Source organism: Euprymna scolopes, chromosome 36 (assembly GCF_053919585.1).
Source record: "Euprymna scolopes isolate OS-2025 chromosome 36, ASM5391958v1, whole genome shotgun sequence".
Lineage (NCBI taxonomy): Eukaryota > Metazoa > Mollusca > Cephalopoda > Sepiida > Sepiolidae > Euprymna > Euprymna scolopes.
This window is the reverse complement of record NC_136517.1, coordinates 69,028,380-69,052,074: the sequence shown is the minus strand read 5'-3', so window position 1 is coordinate 69,052,074 and position 23,695 is coordinate 69,028,380. Positions and strand designations below refer to the sequence as shown.

Below are 23,695 nucleotides of genomic sequence, written 5' to 3'. Positions count from 1 at the left end.
TCATCTGGAAAAATCCATGAGGTACTGTCTTTGTTCTTGTAGTAATAAGTGACGTCAATTTTGTCATCCCACATGTATCTTTCCCAAAAACTTTCCACACATAGAACAAACACTGACAAAATTAGTATTGTTAGAAAGATCGATCTCTCGTAGCTAGTTTATTATTATATAAAAGGCATGTGTGTGTGTGTCTCACAAAAAATTCTGACAGATGCATCGGAACATGACAAAATTGGTATTGTTTCAAAGAGCGATGTCTCAGACGACAAATATGTAAAAATTGGCCAAAAAGATTAATTCTTTGACCGCTTTCTGCAAGGAGGGGTCAATTTTTACTGTTGACATTTTTGCAAGTTATGTGAACAACGTTGCATAAAACAGGTTATTTCAAATGGCCGTGACGTCACAATCACGGTGGGCACATCGATAAGACTATTTGCTTTTTTTCCACCTTCTTTTTCTCTTGCGTGTTATGGGTTCAAGCGTACTACTCCTAATTTTTTTTTGTGGGGGGGTTTACTGTGCTCTCACGGCTATTTTGAGTTGTTTTTAATTCATTTTCTTTTTTTTTTTTTTTACCAACCCCTTTACACACACTTCAGCACACCTGGGCAGCGCCGGACACCCGGGCTACTCTTCTATATATATATAAAAGGCAAAATGTGTGTGACCATTTCGTGTATGTCTCGCAAAGGCTTCTTTCGCACACGCTCCCGGGGGGTTACTATTGCTTAGAACTGTTTATATACCCCCTATATAATAATATCTACAATTTGGGAATGCGTGTAGCGTATAGATTTATTTGCAACGACTTTTACAAAATTATTTCTATTTTGGCTTTTCACGTGTTGATTCGGCTTTTTCGTATAAAAATCAAAACTAATTCAAAGTTAACAGACTTTTTACAGACAATTACGATTCTTTAACCAAACCAAAAACCAAAAATTAACTTTGTTTCATTTACATGTTTTAACATTTTTTCTTTTGCATTTAAACAAGGTTAAAAGATTTTAAAATATTTTTTGTTTTGTACTTTGTATTATTTATTTTGACTTTTTTATCGGCGATTAATTGAATTTAGACAAAACATTTTTATTAATTCAAGGATTACATGAATCACATTTTTTTACACTGTAACTGCTTAATCTTTTTTCTTTTAATAATGTCATAAGTAATCTCTATATATATATATACAAGCAAACAGTTAATAAAACATGTTAAAAAGCACTTTGAAATGAGTTTAAAACATATTTAATCTGAAAAGGAAACACTAGATAAGTGGATAGTCCTTAATCCGTGGAGTTTCAAAGAAATACTTTCCTTCTCATCAGAGGGTAGGAATTAGCAAAATGCGGGATCGGATTTTGCATGCAAAAATATTTGATGAAACAACAAGTAAGTCAAAGATCTTATTTGATAACAAAAAAAAGTGAAGCAGAGGGAATATGGTGAAAAAAAAGGTAATTACACATGAATGGATAGTCTGGTGGAAGATAAATAATCCAGTGACGGTAAAATCCAAATATGTAACTTCAAGAAAGTTAATTGAATTTCCATTTGCACAAGTAAAATCCAAAAATCCCGTAATTGGAAGAAAATGGTCCATAATAATCCAAAGGCAGAAATCCATGGAAAAATTAACAAAAATGTGTACAAGGAAAATAGGAAAAAATTCCAATAATATTAATAAAAGAAAAATAAGATATGCTTTTCATTAGTAATACACACGAACGAAAAAACGCTTTGGATAATCACAGATTTCAAGGTAGTTCTACTAAAATAGCCATATTTTTTAAACCAAAGCACTTCAAGTCTTCAAATTACTACTGTTTTGTTCGAAAATGAATATACTTTCAAATGAATTAATAAATATGAATGTACATTATATATTTTAAGAGTTTTAAGCAAATAAAGTGATAAAAATGTGAACGTCATAAAATGGCGTTTTCGGTAAGGTTTTGTAATGACCCCCCCCCCTGTTTTCTAAAGGTCCGTACCGTGATTGTATGAAGAATTTCGTCATGAAATTTGGGAACCAATCAGTAGAGGTGTTAATCTTAATACTGTCAAGTGTCCGAAATATTTTTGACCATTTCTTTTTTTGTCGTGTTAAAAATAAGACTTTAATATGACAAGTATCGAACATTTTGAAAAAAAAATTCTTCGGACACCCAGTAGTAAGTAAATCAATCTTTTTACTATCTTTATCAATTAAAAGTATTATTTTATGTTGAGTAGGACCGCGGTAATTGATAATTAAAAAGGACCTACCCGAAAAAAAAATTGTTTCTATTTCTCGAATTTGGTCAAATGAAGTTAGTATTACTAGAAGCAGCAGCAGCTCCAGCCTGTAGAATCAGCGAAAGCACAGTGTAAACAACACGCGTTCTTTAATTTTTATTCAAGAACGAATTAAGAAAAACATGAAAATATGAATATAAATGTTCTTATATGTTTAATTAGAGCTATTTTGTTATCAGAATAACATTAGTTTAGAACTATTCGGTTTTCAGAATGTATAATAACAATCCCAACCAATTCGGCATTATGAATCTGTTGCAATTTCTCACATTTCTCGTCAAATTTAAAAACATGGTTAAAAAGACAAAATACACTTTTGTAGATATATAGCTTGCATGCACTTTTATTCTTTAAATTAGTTTTGAACAACAAATTAAAACAATGTTTGGGTTTGTATTACTGTACACATAGATTCGAAAAAGTTGTCAAAAAAACAAATATATAACGAATAAATGTTATCAAAGGCAAGATAAGTTACTTTTCTACCAAACTGGATATATTTTTTGTGTTTTTATTCAATGTAACATATTTATTCAGCTCGAAAAACATGCAGTGTTTACCGATGTATTGGAAAATTCAAAATGGCGGCCGACTCTCTCTTAAACAGGGTAAGTTCGGGAAAAGGTGTTATAAATAATAAACTAGACAAAATACTATTAAAAAAACACCGAATATATGTCAACCTATGTCACGGTAATATATATTGAGCGAATTTCTAACAGTATTTTGTCTAGTTTATTATTTATAAGACCTTTTCCCGAACTTACCGTGTTTAAGAGAGAGTCGGCCGCCATTTTGAATTTTCCAATACATCGGTAAACACTGCATGTTTATCAAGCCGAATAAACATGTTAAATTGAATAAAAACACGTGAATTATATCCAGTTTGGTAGAAAAGTAACTTATCTTGCCTTTGATAACATTTATTTGTTATATATTTGTTTTTTGATAACTTTTTTGAATCTGTGTACAGTAATACAAACCCCAATGTTTTACTGCAAACAGCCACAAATGTTTTTTTTTTCAAAATCAAAATAAGTATCAAAATCTCGTTTATACATAGATTCGAAAAAGTTGTCAAAAAACAAATATATAACAAATAAATGTTATCAAAGGCAAGATAAGTTACTTTTCTACCTAACTGGATAATTTTCTAGTGTTTTTATTCGATGTAACATGTTTATTCAGCTCGAAACACGTACAGTGTTTACTGATGTATTGGAAAATTAAAAATGGCGCCCGGCCCGACTCTCATTGACATGGTAAGTTTGAGAAAAGGAGTTAAAAATAAAAAAAACTATACAAAATACTGTTAAAAACTCACCAAATATATGTCAGCCTATGTCACGGTAACATATATTGAGCGAGTTTTTAGCAGTATTTTGTCTACTTTTTTATTTTTAACTCTTTTCCCCAAACTTACCGTTTCAAGAGAGTCGGGCGCCATTTTAAATTTTCCAAAACATCGGTAAACACTGTTTTCAAGCTGAATGAACATGTTACATTAAATAAAAACACTAAAAAATTATCCAATTAGGTAGAAAAGTAACTTGCTTTTGATAACATTTATTTGTTATATATTTGTTTTTTCGACAACTTTTTCGAATCTATGTGTATAGTAATACAAACCCTCAAAATCTATATCAATATTCTTGAAATTTTAAAAGCAGTTAGAAAACACATCAAACTACAATTAGAAAGCTTTTTATTTCGTTATTTTTTTTTTCTACTTATTAAGCGAAAGATATTTTTACAACCTGCTCCAGCGTAGTATAAACGACCTATGGAATTAACACCTTCAACCTCGAAAATAGAAATCAACAAATTTATGAAATTTTCTTTGACTTCACCTCTAATCCAAATTATGTGTGGCAAGTCTCCTCCTAAAACACTCTTTAACCCTAACAATAACACTAAGTTCGAGTGGCAAGCCCCCCCCACCAACAAAATACCTCTGTAAGCCACATACAAGCATCTAAAACAAACAAACAAAAAATAGATCCTTCTTTAAAGAAAAATACACATAAAAATAAATTGGTTAACTGTCCTAAAATGCTAGAATGGCCAGGAAATGATGAATTATTTTACATTAAATTTTTGTGAAACTAACCGCTCCCCCCTCTAATATTGTTTTTGTTAGCTTTGTCTCTGTCAAGTTTTCAGTATGTTCACACATAATTTTCCTTAGCCCTACAATTAATTCAAAGTCCGAATGGCAACCCTCCCCATATTCTCATTGCATAGAAACCCTCTTAAAACTACACATAATCATCTTAAAAAAAAAAAAAAAGCATGCATATTTTCCCATAGAAAAAAAAACAGTTAACTGCCCTAAAATGCTAGAATGATCTGTAATAGGAAATTATTTTATATTCAATTCTAAAATAATTTGTTTATCTTTCATTAAAGTTTTTCATGGCATTTTATACATAATTTCCTAAAAAGGTAGAATCACATTTTGGAGGGGTGGTCAGAAGGAGTTGAGTGGGGTTAAACAGAAGGTGTTAATCTACAATAATACCAAAGAAATATTGCAATATATTCATTTTTAAATGGTCTTATGTTTAGATTTAAGTTTTTTGTACATAAAGCACATTACAATTCAACTTTGAGTTCTCCAACTTCTTTTCTGTTTATGGATACATGGCATTTTTAAGGAATTGCTGCATATTTATGCACATTTACTGCAGATTATTTGGAAACCATAAACTTTGGGAGATTTTCAGTTGCATATTCTGATTCCTTGTACAAAAATACACTTATATGGTAAATTTCATTTCTTAGTCTTGTGTTTTAACAAAGATATGACATTTTTACTGAAAAAGTAGTGTAAAAAATGTGACGAAATGCATATGGTCTTAAAGAGGGAAAAATATCCAAACGTGTGAGGCACAAAAATAGCCATAACTTCCTTAATTTTAATCAGATTTTAAAAATTTAAAAAGATTCTTTCTTAGCTCATCAAGCTCTTTCTATGCATACCAATATTGAAATATTTCAAGCTATTTCAATTTTTTCATGTGTATTGCTATTTTCATTCTACTGCCGAGATATAAATATAAATAAGAAAGATCAAGGAAGAAAAAGAGGAGAAAAAAAATGGTGATAGAGTTAAATATAAATAGAGAAACAAATGTCAAAATTACCCAGACAGGAAATGTTAAAGGCGCGAAAAAATATATAGGGCAAAATAATATCGGTTAACTGAAATGTACAGGTCATCACTTAAAAAAAAAAAAGAAAAAAGGTCAGTAAGAGTTGTTAGAAGACACTAAATGGAAAATAAATAAATAAATCAATAAATAAATAGAAAATAAATAATAAATAAACAATAAATAAATTAAAATATAAAATAAAATTATTTAAGGGGAGATTATTTATTTTATATATATATAAAAGGCAAAATGTGTGTTAGTGTGTACATTTTTTATGTATGTCCGACAAAGGCTTTTTTATAAATTATAATATCTACGATTTACAAATGGAGGTCGCGTCTATCTTTTATTTGAACGATTTTTACATTTCGTTATTTTCGTGATATTTTTTTATCTACGCGTGTTTATTTGGCTTTTCAGTATAAAAAAAGCAAAACTAAACAAACTCCCTGGCACTCATCCAGAAAAGCAATATAGTTTGATCACTGCAGGGGAAACCCCTTATATCAAACAATTGCTAACTCCCTTTTTATGAGTAGCTGATTTTTACCCCCAACCAAAATAACTACAGCGCAGCCAAAGTTGGTGAAACAAAACAAAAAAAACTGCCTCGCAGCAAATGTAAAGTGCGTGATTTCATTTCCTTTATGGCGTGATGTTTGACCTCATTAAATTCACACATCTGTCTTTATTTAACTTTTTAATTGTTAAATTAAAACAGTTTTCATTCCTCTCATTATAGTTGAGCGGGTAAGGTGCCAGATTTTTCCCCTTTCTTTTCCACCTTCGCGTCAAGGCTTCGGGTTCGAGCCTACCTTCCTACCAAAACTTTTTTATCCCTTCTTTTATACCTCTAAACACACGGGCAACGCCGGGCACTCCCCTTATATAAAAGGCAAGATGTGTGTGTATGTCTTGCAAAAACTTTTGACAGAGGCAACGGGTCCTGACCAGATTGGTATCATTTTGAAGCTTGGGCCTTTGGACGACAAATATCGAAAAATTGACCAAAAACATTAATTCCTTCATCCTTAAGTAGTTAGTTTTCTGCAGGGAGGTTTTGGATTTTCCGGCGCTATTTCTGCAAGTCATCTTTTCTTTTCGATTGACTACACTTAATTTGAATGCTTTCAACTTCCAGTCACGTCATGGAGCATCGGTAAGATGTCAGATTTTCTTACACTTTCTTTTCTGCCTTAGCGTCACGGGTTTGAGCCTGCCTACTACCACTTTTTTTTTTAACATCTCTCTCCACCCTGGCTGCTTATTGTTATTTTAATTCCCTCCCCCTGCTACTACCATTTTTTTCATTTAACATTAATATATTCATTAATATAAAGATTTCAAAGATAGAATTTCATTTGAGAATTACTTTCAGCTTAATTAAAAAATTTCAGCAAAATTTGTAAAAAAGTCGTTTTGTTCTTGGGTTGGCTTAACAGAAAACTAGATACTCTATTTTGTAAAAGATTTTTTATTTAAAAAAAATATTTTTGTTTTATTTTCACAGATAATTCTGAAAATGGTCTTCTTGAAATGGAAGATGCTTCTGCACGGAAACAAGCACAGAAACGCCGTAGAACTGTTTCGGTTGAAGAAATTGGTTGTAAACGGCGATCTGCAAGGGTAAGATAAAATTCTGTATTCATCCATTATAATGTCAGGTTTTTCTTAAAATGATGGTCACAGATGCTGGGAAATTATATGTGAATGTATCAGATCTAAATGAACTGTGGTTGAACAGGACTCGATGGACAAATTTATATTTAGTTGACCTTTGACAACTAAATATTTTCATTAACTAGCCAAATAGAAAAGTTACTAGCCAAACCCACATGATTTTTAGGATATGACATCCAAGTTCTGTGATGAATATGTACATAATAAAGATTTTTCTGTATTTTTTTAAATAAATGTAATTCTAAATACACAACAAATTTTATGTTGATACTTGGAGCTATAAACATTCTGATTTCTTCAGATGTTTTTTAAACAGCCTTCGTAAAAAAAAGAGTATATTGTTCTATTAAATTTTTATTGTTTGAATAATTTAACTTTGTTCATTTTATTAAAAAAAAAGCTGAAAAGATATTTTCCACTCAGTAGTCAGCTTTGGAAGATTGACAGCGAAAGAAATGCAATCCCCAAAAGATAAGTGTTTCATTATTTCGAGTCGCCACTTTGAAAAATCACTCGCAAATGCAAATGTATTCATTCAGTCTCTACACACTTAGCTATTTCACATTGCCACAGACTAACAAAAATATTATTTCAAACCTAAGACAGAAGCTCTTACACATTAGACACATCTAAAAAGTCTTTAGTAAAATAAAAAGAGAACCTAATTTCTTTCCTAATTTTTGAATGAATGCAGTTTCTTGAAAGTAGCTGTCTTTTACCAATTTCATCTTTGGCTTGATTTTTTTTTTTTATGAAAATCGGTCGAGACAGGGCATGAAGCCACTTGATGTAAGAAGCTAACAAGAATGAAAGCTGATTATTGCAAAGACAGATGCCTATTGACCTTAGTCTTAAAAAGACCAAGGTAGAAGAAAACAGTGAGCAGGAAGAGAGTTCCACAGCCTTCTTTGGAAAGAAGATACTGGAATAGAAACAAGGTACTAAATCAACAAATTACAGTCGAGTGGGGTTAAGAGAAAATAATAAATAAACAAAGCTGAAACAATATGAACGGGTTCTGGTATTAAAATCAAAGAAATCAAACTTGTACGAAGCAAGTAGTGCAGCCAAAAATTGTTTGAAAATTTGGAAAAAAATATTCTTATAAAATAGAATAATAGGTGCTAAGATTGGGTGATAAATCAGGACCAGCAAGAAGCCAGTCAGTAACCTCCTTAGCAGTAGCATTCAAAGACATATTAAAGATAAGACACAAAGAGGACTGGCCCTCCATTCATAACTAGGTATCTATTCAACCTACCAGGAATTGCTTGCTATTGTATATGACTGACAGACTTGTTACTCCTTGCCACTATAAAGAAGCAAATAACTCATTAAAACGTGATACACTCAAATGAAACTCAATGCTTGTTAAAATTGCTCTGTAATTTACTAAAAATAACAATAGGTTTATGCAATATCTGTGAATTGTTATTAAGAGAAAGAGACTGTTTTTTGTCTTTGTTTATATAATTATGGTTACAATACCCTATGTTTAATGGACACACAGAATGAGAGTTGCGTTAGACACTGCTGAGAGTAGTAGGTCAGTCAGTGTGATCAGCTTTATTATCTCCAAATGATTAGCGGCACTTATCGACATGATCGCCACTCGAGTTAGTATCCTGACCCAAATCTTGGCCAATCTGATCTTGGCCTAAAAGTTCACTATCTGTGTCATCCAGGTCTCTACATCAACATCAGCCGCAGTCATTGGTTGCCTTCTACAAAATCGAGTAAAAAGAGCTGGTAAGTGATGCAACAACAACAATGTCAAATCTCTGCTTTGAAGATTGTCAACAGAAAGAAGCCAGAATTCAAACTGGCATTGAGACAAACTATTTGCCAGCAAGCTCCTTTCTTCAGCTTGATCAATTGCCAGCCATTCTACCAGTTTTGGGCAGTGAGGTCCAACATGCAGGTAATGACCTAGCACTGGACTTGGATAACCATTGTGATTGAACTATTCAAGATGACTGAAACAAGCTTTGGTCATCCATGTCCAGTTATTTCAGCATTTACATGAACTATTGCAATATCTCCATATATATATGGGAAATAGCCAAAATGTGCTACTCTGCAAACAACTTGGCAAACATTACCGCCCTGTGATGTCTGCGATAATATAAGTAGAACTTGCTTGCTTGAGGTAGGAACACTTCGGTGTACAGCAAACTTGGCAATTTAACAAACTTCAAATCAATGAAACATTGCCCTCGCAACAACAAAGAAAAAAAAGAAGGTACTAGAATTCAACAACTTGATTTACAACTTTGAATTAATGAAGCATTACCCCCTCAAGAGGAAAGGAAAAAAGGGACTTGAATTCAAGAACAATGCAAATAACAAACTTAAAAAATAAATTATTTCAAAAGAAATGGCTCTCGCTATACTAACAATAGAATTCCTGAACTGGGAAGATAATTAAGTGTACATATCGAAGACGCATTTATAGTGTTTGATAAACTATCAGTCTTTCGGTTTTATGGGGGAAAGAAACTGAAAGATATCTCCAAAACCTTAACACAGGAGATAGCACCAGGTCAAGTAGAGTTTACATACAAAACAACAAAATTAGCACCGTACGAATATTTAAGTGTCAAGAACAATTAAGAAATATTCAATACAGAGGAATAGAACCATAGAAAATAGAAAATATAATTATTAATGAAAAACAGTTTTCAATAAAGTTTAGATGAGGAATAAAATTTGTCCGACATTTTGAATTACGTTCATTACATGACATAAGCAATAGAACTTAATTATCTCCCCTGTCACCTTATCTCTTTTTAGTTAGTTTAGTGATTTTGCTTCATTTCATAAATTCTTTTTTCATTAATAATTATTTTTCTACCTTATCGTTTTTTTCTAATTTTTGGATATGTTATTATTTGAGACCTGATACTTACATGGGTACTATTTGTTTCACTTGAAATTTAATATTTTTTCATTATTATAGTATAGAAGCAGCAAATCATGTTTTCTCATGCTGATGAATGCAGTCATTCAGAACAAACTATTCATGCACTTTGATCCGAAACTGCAAACATCTGTCATATTAGATGCCAGTCCTGTAGGATTAGGAGCAATACTTTGCTGAAACAAACAAGCGATACTCACCCTCATTATCATACCCTAAAACCTACAGAAACAAATCCTAAAATTGTCACAAGAGATACATATAGTGAAAACAAAAGCCCTACTCAGAACTAAGGTATAAGGACTCAATATAGACAAAGACATAGTCTGCCATAAGACAATATATCTGTGCACAGCATTAGATCTATGGTTGAAATAAATGACAAAAAAGAAAAGACAGATTGAAAAATCACACGGATCACAAAAGCTAAATAAACCAAAATAAAACATGGAGATGTCATACTATTTAAAGTAAACACGACAAGCCAATGTCAGTTTAGCACCCAACACTATCTGTTGTAAAGAAATGCAGAGATGAATCTGCAATTATAATACAAGTTGATAAACTTATTTTACGACACACATAATGAAAATGAAAAAAATCCTTGAAGACAGGACTCACCAACAACCAAGAGATGAAGACTTCTTTTTCGACAATGATCTCGGAGAGCAAAAAAAATATAGAACATGAGAGAGAAAGTTAAGAGAAGGAAGAAGCAAATATCCCTATTGCCCTAAGACAAACAGAATGGCATATAAAACCTCGAAGGTATGCAAGCAGCAGTCTGTGAGTAAAGGGAAACATTCTGAATATGAAAGGAGTAGATGTGATGCCCAAGTATAAATAAAACCAGTTCGACTGAGCTGGGAACTCTTCAGTGTACAGCAAACACCCAATTACACTGCTGTAAACCACCTATAAAATCTTCACTAAGGTACTGCTAGCCAATATCACCAAGCAGTTGGACAACATTCAGATGCTAAATGAAATGTTGAAGAGTCGTGAGGACAAAATCCCTCTGATGATGGCATTCCCTGATGACCAAAAGGCCTTTGACAGCATCAAGAGTAATATCATATTGCTTGTCTTACAACAAGGAATTGTTAATGAAGTGCAGAGTGTGATTGCAGAAATTGAATAGATATTGCAATACCAAGATCATCAACTATGCAGTCAAACAGAGGCCTGGCCCTTTCTCTGCTTGAAATATGTCTTGCACTAATTGGGAAGGGTGGGCATCAAAATCGATGAAAGCATGTTCAACCATCTGCACTTTACCAGTGACATTATGCTTGTTGACTATTCAGTGACAGACATGGACCTGATTGAACTCTAGCAGACAAGCCATGTTAGCAGGCTCAAGATCATTGTAGCCAAAACCAAGTTACAAACATAATGCCATCACCATTAGCTTGTTTCAAGTTGAACTAGGAGCAGCTGTAAGTGGACCAAGTGGAACAAGGGCTGGCAACAAGATAATTGCACAAGATGGTAGAGCCAAGCTATTCAACTGCCATGCGATATTCGTCCTATTCTACATCTACCGCAACCTATCTACAGAAGTTTACCATCACTCAGCTTTGATTGAGATTGGATGGCATTCACTGGACTAACTAAACAGCTACAGGTAGTGAACAGGTTGGCAGTTATGGTTGATTCAGCCAGCAAATCGAAGAAGCGATGACTGGCCACTTTGCCTGAAGGGTGGATAACTGATTGATGGGTGGGGACGTTGACTAAGTAATCACTAATCAATATCAAATGTCAGTTAGCAAGAAGATAGTGTGGCTCATTGTGATACAATCTTAGATGGGATTGGATGTGACTGACTCAGGACAGTCTTGTGCCGCTCATTGTGATTTGTACCAACTAGCCAGTGATAACAGATTGAATAAAGGCCACAAATGTTTTTCTTTTTTGTTGCTACTTTTGAGCTCTTAGTTATAATTGAATTATTTTTTGTTCCATTTTTTAGGTGCGTAACACGACTCGCAGAAAACAAGAAGAAAATGTTGACGTTGAAGAATTGTTGCTTAAATTTCTTCCCTCCAGTTTATTGTAAGTTATTTATGAAATTTGAAAAGACAGTTGATTGCAACATGGACTGATATATAAAAACTCACTTTGTCATAACTATTTTTTGCAAAGAGCTTTGAAAGATGGATTATGGGCTGCTCAGTGTAATGGAGTGAAGTGTATGTGTACAAATTTGCCTACTCTACTTCTCAGCCCTAATAATCACCTATTTATTACTTTATACTAAATCTTAAAGTACATCAGGTGGTTAGGCTTCAATTTGGGGAGTTATCTCTTAGATACTGACTCCATTTCCAATCTATTAGTTAAGTAGTATCTATCATTTACAGATTATTTATTTTAAAAAAATATGCCTATAAATTGGTATTACAAACCAGCCAGTTTAGTAGAAAAAAATGGCTAATATAGTGAAATTCTCTCCAATTTCAATTTGTGATAACTCATTTATTGTTGGGGTTATTTCGATAAAACTTAGATGGAAAAATAATTCAGTTTTCTTTATAAATGTATAATTCTTTCTTCTGTGCCATTAACCATTTTTTTTCTCCAGGTTACTTCGAGTTAGGTTATTATTTTCATTGATTTTTTTATGATGATGAGTTTTAACTTATATTTTGTCTCTATTCATATAAAAATCAGTTCTATTTTAAAGCAAATGGGTCATTCATCAACATGGTGAGATTAATATAGCATTTAAGTTGTCTTTCACAAAAAACTCAAAATTAAAAACTATAATGAATAAAATATTTGTCCTATTATTTCTGTCTGTTTTCACATGGTTCAAACCTGAGTTCTTTTTTGTTTTTTTTTATTAATTTTATTAATTTACTATTAAAAGATAAATCTAGTTTGATTTTTAGCATGCTATGAATCATCTTATAAGGAGTCAAACTGTTAACCGTTGAAAGAAATCTAATACGAACAAAGTTTTACGTCAGGGGTGTGAGTTCGGGTATAAAAGCGTTGATTTAATTTGAATAAAAGTCAGGTGTGTTTGAAAGCCAAATTACAATGCAATATTATGAAAATAAGCAAATATTTTACTTGTTTGAAAATTATAATCTATATATCTATAAAAGTGAAATTGTTTTTGTGTGTACATTTCCCTACCAAACAACTCTGTCAATTTTCAGTCTACAGACTCGAGATTTGACATAAGGGGTATTAAGATTTGGGAAAATCTTTTTAATTGTTTTTCGGCCAAAAATTTGGCTGTCAAGGGGTCAAAGTTCAGCGATTTGACCTTTGAAAACTCCACCAAACTCCTTCGCCAATTTTGGGTCTAAACAGTTGAGATTTTAAATGTAGGTTACTTGGACATGGATCAAACTTTTTAATTTGAGCCAAAACAATAAATATTAAGGGGTCAAAAATGGAGTCAAAATTCAAAAGATTTGACCTTTGCGGTCTCTAGCAAACTATTCAGTTAATTTTGAGGCTAAACATTTGAAATTTTAAAAAAGTGTATTCAGACACGCAGCAAACTTTTTGATCCGTTTTTATGCGAAAATTTGGCTACTAAGAGCTCAAAGTTGAAAGAGTTTACCTTTGCAGATTCTACCAAACTCATTCGCCAATTTTGGGTCTAAACACTTGATTTTTTTCTGATTTAATTTGCTTCTAGTGAATTAACTATTCATAATAACCATGGCAAATGTGATATTAAATTAAAGTTTATTCAATTTCCTATAAAATGGTGCTAAGAAATTGTACCTAGCTTTATTCGCGAAAATGCGCAAGGCGAAAGGAAAGTGACACCTCGGGGGTCTTTTGGACAAAATTACGTGAACCGTGAACACGGCGAAAATGTGCGAGTCAATGAATGAAAGCTGTTAGACTTCAGTATTTCACCAAATAGGTAACTATACTGCTTCAATTTCAATATAAGCGATAAGAAACCATTTCTGTACATTAATTTGTAAAAATTATGTTTGAATGTTTTAAATATTCACAAGTATTTTGCAACATGTAGTTAACACGTGTTCAGCTTTTTAACGTTAAAAAGCTGAACACGTGCTAACTACATTTACTTTTTTTCTTAGTTCTTTACGGAAGTTTTTTGTTATTTATTTCATGCTTCGGCCGTAGTTTAATATGATGTTCTCCCCTAAATTTGGACAGCAGGTGCGTGAAATAAAATGGTGTCTCCAATTTCGGCAATAAAGTGTAGAAGCACCAAAAATAATTAAAAAAAAAAACGACACACAGTAAAGAGTGTTTTTCTAAATAATAGTTTGTTTCATAAATACTATTGTTTTAATATATTTTATTCTATCATTTATTAAATTGTTAGGTGAAAGTACAGACTAGTTAAAAAAACACGCCCCCCCCCTTCACATGTTTCCTAAATAATAGCTCACTTCATAAGTACCATTGTTTTCATTGTTTTAATTTATTTTATTCTAGACAGAAAAATCAAATTAGCACAATGAAAATAACTTTTATGTTGAAGACGCAGTATTATTTTACTTTAAGGCCCATCTCACGTCCGTATATAAAAAAATATGTTTTTTGTAGATTTCGGTGTGCTAAAAACGAATCTGAAAACCGTTTCCGTCGCAAAAAAAATAGTTTTCATGATATGAAGAAATTACTTTTTCGAAAAGTGGGTGATCACTTTTCCATTTAAATTTAACTTAAAATGAGTACCCACTTTCTGGCCACCTTAGAGGGGGAGGGCATTCTTTTGTGTATTTATTGGCTAAAAAGTTTTTTGTTTGATTTCTTTTGCATGGTATTAACTCCTGAACTCTGGGACTATTTTCCATTTTACAGCCCAGCCTTCGTTTATGCCAGGTGGAAGATACCATGATATTAAAGATGAAAAGAAACGTCAGCAAATGCAGCATAGCCAGATAACCAATTTGATAGAAGAATGCTTTGGTGATTTGGATTTTAGCATTTTCAAGAGACGACATGCATTTTTACACCACCATAGCACCATCAATATGCTGAAGAAAAACAAGACTTCAATTTGGCTTGATAGTAAATCTGAAAAGGAACAAGTTGCTTGGATTGTGTGGATCCAAATCTAAAGAAGTCCGAATAAAACACCAGGCATTACAGAAGGTGGTACTTCAGAAGAGAAAGCAACAACTGGAGAAAACAAAACAAGAAAAGGAGAAAAATGCAAGGAAGCAAGCCATAAGAAAAAAATCTCATCATTGAGAGGGTGAAGACACATGGTGGGCCTTGTTTCAGTGAAGAGAATGTCACACAAAAGCTACATGTGCTAGGAAGCAGGAATAGTAAACTTGAGGCCCTCAAAGATGAAATTAGGTTTCAGAAAATAGTTCTGGGCAATAAGTCTGAACATTTAAAACTTGACCGACCTTTAGAGTTACTAGCAAGCCACTTGAAAGCATTTTTGAATGGCTCAGACCTAATAAATGACTATGAAACACTTCCCGGCAAAGAAGAATCACAAAGCGAAACAGATGAAGAAAGTGCTCTAGTTGATCAGGCAGAGTTTGGAAACTACAGCTTTAGCAAACAAGGGCAGTTTGTGACAGTATATTATGATGATGACTTTTATTTAGGTCAAGTAATTTCTGTCACAAGTAGTGAAGAAGGACAAGTGAAATTTCTGGACAAGTGTAAGGTGAAAATAAATGCCTTTAGATGGGCAAGGTCTGAAGTAGAGAAAGTCTCTTCTCTGTATGTGTTTGATTGGGGGTTTGAGGTAACCACCTCAAACGGACGAATGTGGTCAGTTCCAAGCGAAGATTTCAACAGAATCACAAGGAAATATCAATTGTATAGAGAACTCTATTGTTAACATGCAGCTTCCTTTTGTATTGAATGTAAATTGGTGCTGAACAGTTACGTTTGCTTATATACGATACTTCGCCATGATAAACAGTGAATTATTGCGATTTTTAAGTTTATTATTTTAGAACTACAAGGTGTACAGAGCTGAAATTTAGGTATGAAATTCTACAATATGTATTGATTATGCATACAAAATTTCACATCTGTATCTTTAATAGTTTTTGTGATTTTGAAGTTTGTATATGTTTAAAACATTCGGTACTTTATTTCTGCCATTGAAATTGAACATATCAGTATTTTTATCGACTTATAATGAAAAAACTTGCAGCTGGAATTGTTTGAAAAAAATAGGCATAATAACCACTATGCATAGAATTATATTGCATGTTCATATTTAATTTTCTTTAATTCAGTTTTATTTACTGATACTTCAAAAAGTGTCCACCAGTGCGATTTTGCTATTATAAATATTGCAATGTTCACTTTTCACATTTCAAATATAAAGGCTGAAATTGAATTAGATATGATTATACTTTTATTTCCTATTGTCTTCTAATACTAAGACTGATGAAAGCATCTTTTGTGACGTTTTTACCGGTTACTTTTTTTGTCAGTTGCTTTCAAATTTGCCATGTCGTAATGTAAACATGTTCATGCTACGTTTATAAATATGAAAATGATCATAACTTGAAGACTAAACAAGATATCTTCATGATTTTTGTTTTGTTTTTCTTTTATTTATGTGTATTTTTATATGAGAGAATCAAATTTAGCATAGGCGATTTTAAAATTTTGGCTGCCGGTACCTAATTTTATTTGAATCAAATTTGTTTTGTACATTTTTTTCGAGAGGTAATGGAATTTTTCCAAATGTCAAGACTTGCATCATTTAATAATATTCTTTCCATTAAATTTCTATTTTAGGCTATGGACTATCATTCTAAATAGAACATGATGACTTAGTACTTGAAACCAAAAAATATACAAACATCTCATTTAGCACATTTTATTTCAATTAAATTCTTTATTTACATTGGACTTTTTTTTCTAACGAGTCATCACTAGAACTAGGACAGCAGCATATTCTTTTTATTGTTTTGACTCTTGAGTGTGTATCTGTTGATATTTTATTTGTTTTTATATGGAGTGATGTGGTTCTCGATTGATTAACTGTTTAACTGTGTCAGATATATACTCGGGACTCAAAACAATGAAAAGAATATTCTGTTGTCATAGCCCTAATCATCACTTATCAAAACCAAAAACTACTCGGATGAATTGATTGTCAGTTGAATGATGAAGAATTAAATAATTTTTTGGAAAAAAAAATTGTGAAAGATTTCTCTCCATTTTTTTTATTTTGTATAATTTTCTGTAAAAATATTTGTTTTGATTTGTGAAATTCAATTTCACTAAGTGATTTACAGTAAAGAGGCATAACACCTGAGACTTGCAACTTTTAGCTAAGGAATTCAAAAGAAAGTAGTGCAAGGTGAAAATCACTTCCCTGTTCAACAATTTCTTCATCATAAGCAACAAATATTAAGGAAGTAACTACAACAGCTGACCCATGTTTTATTAACATATCTTTAAAAGACCTAAGTACTGAAACGGATAATTTGTAAGCATTAAAATGGTATTTGGAAGACTTATGATCACCACCTACCTCACTATGTTAAGAATAACTTTCTAAATTTACATGAAAATCTTTAAATACACAAATGCTAAGTATTTTTGAACAAAAACATTTTCTTTATTAAATGTGTGTAAAATGAAACAAGAACATATTTGATTATTTATAAAAAAAAAAAAACAACTAAATTTCCAATTATAAAATTTGTATTTTTGTACAAAAATATGCTTTTCCTATTAAATTTGTAAGTAAAAACTTTTCTTTGAATATTTGTAAAAAAAATAAAATGCTAAATTTCCAATGAAAAATTCAGTTTGACCTAAAACTGCCAGGGAACTAATTTCTGTTTTCAGGTAGTGATTCAGGTAAAAGGGTAGTATTCTAAGAAGTTCAAAAGAAAGCAGTGAAGAGCAGAAATCAGTTCTGTTCTTCACTGCTTTCTTTTGAACTTCTTAGCGTACTACCCTTTTACCTGAATTACTTTTGAAACATTTTTAATACATTTGGTACCAAGAAAAATGCAAATAATTTTCTATATTGCTCTTCTTTTTTTTTTTTTTTTTTTTTTTAAACGTGTAACAGAGAAGTCCGAGAAGATGAAGAAGAAGGAAAAATTGGAGACCAAAACAGCGAGCAAGAAGCCGGTTCTTCCACAGGTTAGACCCATTTTTTTTTTTTTTTTCATTTCTATTTTTGTTGACTTGATTTGATTCTAACATAGGAATCAATCCATCATCTCAGATGGCATTTTTGTGGATAGATTGATTACTATGAACAACATAGAATATTAATTTATTAACTAGATCATTGGCTGTGAGTTGCTTTATATGTTCCTTGGACTCTTGTAATCACTTTTTTAAAAGCTATGAGGAAAATCCTTCTACATGATCATATATAGGTCTGTTCATTCCTTGCCAACTACTGACATAACTCATCATTTAAGAATTTGCATGATTTACAGCTTGGTTTTTACCAGCTAGTTTACTTCAACATTTATTTGCCTCTACTTCCTGCCATGAAAATATGTATTCATAAAAAATTATTTGCATCTATATGACGGTTGGTGCAAAAATAATGTCGTTTTTTGACGTTCAACTTCAAAAGATCATAACTCCTTTCATAATAAAATTTAGTAATCGAAACAAGAACCATTAGAATCGACACATTTTTTCCAACGTGAAACGCGTTTATTTATCTCATTAGCATAGAAATTTGGAGTTCTGGAAGTGATGAAGTCATTGAAGACCGATTCGGCATCATCTCGCATTTTGAAGCATTTTTTGCGCAGGAAGATGTCAAGATGCTTGAAAAAGTGATAAACCGTTTTTTGGTGCAATTTTGGCTTCAGAAAGTGTTTTGGAGCTTCTCTAGCATCCAACCACTGCCGAATGTCATTGATTGTCGTAGAGAATCCACTTCTCATCACACGTCCCAATCCACTCAAGAAATGGGTCATTTTTGTTGCACAGAAGGAGCATAGAAGACACCTCAAAATGACGATTTTTTTGATTATCATTCATGCAACACCTATTTATCCAACTTTTTTGACTTCTCTATTTGCTTTAAATGGAAAATGACTTAAGTGGTCAACCTCGAGTTTAACAGCAACTTCTCATGTTTTCTTGTGAGGATCAGCTTCAATTAAGACTTTCAAATGTTCGTTATCAACTGCAGTTGGCCGGCTGCGACCATCTTTATCATCACCGTTGTGCCACACATTTGTTAGTGGTTCCATAGCCAAACACATCATTGATATCACAAGTTGTCTCGTCAGCTTTTCGGTCTAGTTTGAACTGGAATAGGAAAGTCGTGTGTATTTGAATTTTGTCCATTTTGTCAAAAAGCCTACAAAAAAATGAAGAGATTGAAAACGGTAACGAATAACATGATTCGATAGAATGAAAACCACTGTTCTAATGTAAGATGACTATATATAGCAATGAATTAATTCTGAAATATAAAGGGCAAAAATCCGTTTGAATGTATGTTTGTATGTCTGCCTAAAACTTTACAAAGATGCGAAATGAAATCTGTATTGTTTTGAAGCTAAACCCTTCGGATGACAAATATCGAAAATTTACCTAAGAACATTAATTCTTTCACCCTCAACTGGGCACTTTTCTAAAGGGAGGGATAGCAAAAAATCGTTCCCTTATGCCAATTTAGCTAAACATGGATGCGCAAAATTAATTAAAATATAAAAAAAAAAAGACTTAACTTCACTCACACGATCATAGACCAGTTGTTATAGTGGCAGCGTCGTTATTTTTCATGTTTCAGCCTAGATACCAGATATTTTTTTTTTTCGATTTTTAAAGTTTTAATATTGAAACAGGGTGATTTATGCCATTTTTGCATTTGTTCCTTTTTTATTGTTCCATCACGTTTGCTGTTTTTTTTTGTTTTTCCGATTTACTCCCCCCCCCTCCCGCTAAAAGCAAAAATGTATGTATGTATGTATGTGTGTTCACGTTTTCTGTGTGTCTACAAAAGGCTTCTTTCAGAGAAGCAGTCGCTCGCTTCACAACTTTTTAAAACTTTTTATATCACATATAAATCGTAATATCTCACAGTTAACAACGAAGCTCGCCTGTCTATTTAATTTGCTCGATTTTGGGAAGATAAATATTCAATATTTGTCGCTCGCCGCATGTGGGTTAGTCTTTTTCCTATAACATCTTGGGGGGTAAAAAAAGCGTTCAGCAGTAAATGAAATCCCGCAGTCAAACTTGACCTCATTAACTCATGAAAACGGGCACCTGCTAAATTCAAGTAATTAAATAAATTCAAACGTGTTTCCGTTAGCATCTCGCGGTGGGGCAATCGTTAACGTTGCATTTTTTTTTTTTTCCACACTTTAATTTACAACTTTGCCTTAGCGGTTTGGGTTTGATCCTCATACTTACGTTATGAAAACGTTACCAAAGTTATTAGCAGGTTAAAAATAGTTAGATACGATAGTTAAACAAAACATTACAAGCTAAACTGTCCAGAACAAAAAAAATTACGCTAAATTTTAACATACGGCCATTTTTTTTTTTTTTTAGAATTTTTCTTTGTTTATGGGAAAGAGAGAGATTGAGAGAGAGAACGGGAATCATTTTACTATGTTTTAAAATGTAAACAATGCATTTCTAAATTTAATTTCTTAGGGGGAGGGGGCGAAAGATGAAACCACTTAAATTCTAAGAACAGATACTACATTTTGATCTTATATATATATTTTATTGCTGGTAAAATTACAAATCAAACAATAATAAAATTGAATAAAAAGTAAAGCTATTCACAACAAAATTAGGCACATGGCCCTATAAGAAATTGGGGAGGGGAAGGGTACAGGGTCTTTGTGACTATTTGATAAAAGTAATAATACTAACTTTGGAATCTTACTCTTGACTGGCAACATTTACCACAATACCTCATTCACTCTGTGGATCCTAATCTAACTAATAAATCTCCATTGTTTTGAATATGAATGACATATGTACAATTTGTAAAAGAAAATATCTGTATGCTGTGTATGCATGTTTTTTTTTTTTTTTAAACAAATTTAATGTGTGCGTGCATATGTAATAAAAAGTTCAATTTCATTGGTAAAATAAAAGGCTAATGAATCAGTGGTAGAAAAGTTTGTGGGGAAAACTAATGAAAATGTTCATTTCAAAAAATATATACATCCTACTGGGTTTTAGTAAGAGCCCCCCTGTCCTACTCTAAGTGACTAGATTCCCCACTGTTTTCAGTACCCCGGAAAACAAGCAGGGAGATCCTTAATGTGGGTTGGGGAGAAGCCTTAGTGGAAGTGGGAGAATATAAAGCAACGGGTGGAGGGGGTTGGAAGGTAACCTCTGAGTGGGGGAGTGACCGGGGATGTTTAAAAACAAACAAGTGGTGTAATGGGGGATGGGCAGACCCAGAGGTTCTCTAGCAACAAAAAATAAAAACAGGAATAGGATCTCATTTGTACCACCAGTCAAGTGTCTTCTTAAATTTTCTTTAGCTAAATCCTGAGCGGGATGGGTTCCAAAGGACCCAACACCACCCGTGCCATGCTTAAGGAGGGAACACACATTCAAACTTGGCTCCTTGACGGATGCACAAACTAGTGTTGTGCACCCACTTCTCGTCAAACTCCACTCTAGGCAACCTCCTCCAATCGCATCTGATCTTTACTTTAAGCAGATGTGTAAAATAAACGATCAGATCCAGATCTGGAACAGATGTCACTTCGCGGACCAACTTGAGGCATGTGATCCAAATCACCATGCGCGCTACTGCTAGGATCACCAGGAAAACCATTCTTTCCTCCCTGGGAAACGGCGGCTCCATGTTGTACACGCCATCGATACGAGCTGTTACCTCTCCGACGTACTCCAATAGGGCCTGGATCCGGCTACAACTGAAAAACGCATGCGCGATCGATTCGAGCTTGTGTTCGTCGCAGCGCGGGCACCAGGCCCTTGTTTGTTCTTTGTACATGCTGAATTCGTCGAAGAGGGGCAGTGCTTTTCGGACCAGTCGCCAGGTCAGGGAGAATTCCGAGTTTGTCAGAAAGTCCCGTCCCGGCGCCCAACTCCATTGAGAGCGGATAACCTCCATCGACCAACCTAATCGTCTACAAAGAGGACCCTTCGTGGTACCCACCACTAGTTCCCGATAAAGTCTCTTTCTAGGCTGATCGAGGACACTAGTCCCCGGCAAAGCTCTAAGAGCGGTCCGGCATTCGGCAAAGAACTTGGATTCCCCCCTTGGTTTACGACGACCTTCTACCGAGGGGTCGGGTTTGAGATTGGGAAACGAGTTCTCAACCGCAGGGACACAGGGAGTGTTCTCCACTAGCGAACGACCCAGGAAAGCCAATCTCTCGGCGTTTTTATGACACAAGAGACTGGGCTGACCAAGACCTCCCTCGCTCGGACTCTAGACACAGACCTCTCTGCACACATAATGCTTACCCTCGTCCCACAGAAGTGAGTCGAGGCGCTTTTGTAAGCGGGTTAGGCGTTGTGCAGGCAGAGGAAGTACAGACAATCGGTAAAGGATGAGCGGAAAGACGTATGTAGCACACGCCTCCGCCCGACCCTTCAAGGACAATTTCCTTCGAATCCAAGTCTTCACTGATGATTTGACCTTGCCATATACTTCCGACCAGTTTTTCTCCAGCTGAAGTTTTTCTCCAGCTGAAGTCCCGGAAGCGAGTTTCCCCGGTCCAGGCCCCCAATCGCAGGTCGACAGACTTACCTGTGGTTTAAGACGGCCCCTGTGACTTTTTCGTATTGAGCACGCGCCTCGACCACCGCTTGAACGTCCGTGGGGAAAGACACATCGTCTCTTAACTTGCGAAGGAGGGGTTTCAACGCCAGGACGTACAAAAGAGGCGACAGCGAACAACCCTGACGCACCGACCGGGAGTCAGCGAATAACTCCAACAGCTTACCGTTGATCTGCACCGCTACCATTGGCCTATCATACAGGACAAAGACTTGCGGAAGTCCGGATTAAATCCGGCGGCCTCTAGCACAGATCCCAGGAACCGATCCTCGACCCTATCGAACGCCTTGGACTGATTCAAACTGATCAGCGCGGCTTTGGTGTCGTCTTCTATTCCCTCTATGATCGAGCGAATCAAATGAAGATTTTCTTGAATCGATCTCCCCTTCACAGCATAGCTCTGGTTTGGTGCGATCAAGTCAGTGATGACAACCTGCAAGCGATTCGCTAGAATCTTTGCCAAAATCTTTAACTCTGTGTTTAGCAGAGTCGAGAGCCTAAAGTCATCAAAATTTCCCCCCCACCCACATGCCGTTGACCTTTCCTCAGCAATGTGATCACTCCTTTGGTCACCTGTCCAGGGATGGAACCCTGAGCAAACCAATAGTTGAACACATCCTTCAAAATAGGGACCAACATGGGCGACAGCCTCAAGTAGAACTCATAGGGTAAAGCCCCGGTGACTTGTAGCCGACCTGCTTCAACGCAGTAATGACCTCATGTTCAGTAACAAGACCATCACAGCTAGCTGCCCGAGCTGCCGTGAGGCGGGGAGAGTAGGCCAAATAGCTGCCAAACTCTTCGACCCTGAGTCTGGGTAGTTGGGTGAAGCGCTCCGATAGATGCTCCCAAAACCTCTCGCAGACCTCCCGAGTCGACACGAGGGCGTGTCCTTCCAGGTTATGTACTTTCCGAATGTACCCGTCC

The 23,695-nt window shown here is 34.2% G+C and overlaps 1 protein-coding gene across 2 annotated transcripts in view; it reads left to right on the top strand.

Annotated features, from left to right (window-relative positions):
* The window catches only part of LOC145260567 (calcineurin-binding protein cabin-1-like), a 567,854-nt gene that overhangs the window by 149,839 nt on the left and 394,320 nt on the right, over window positions 1–23,695 (top strand). For both annotated transcript variants that reach the window (XM_080118824.1, XM_080118826.1), the window contains exons 12-14: window positions 6,967–7,082; window positions 12,032–12,114; window positions 18,080–18,153. In XM_080118824.1, the coding sequence (XP_079974950.1) occupies window positions 6,967–7,082; window positions 12,032–12,114; window positions 18,080–18,153 (273 nt within the window). The remainder of the gene's footprint in view (window positions 1–6,966; window positions 7,083–12,031; window positions 12,115–18,079; window positions 18,154–23,695) is intronic.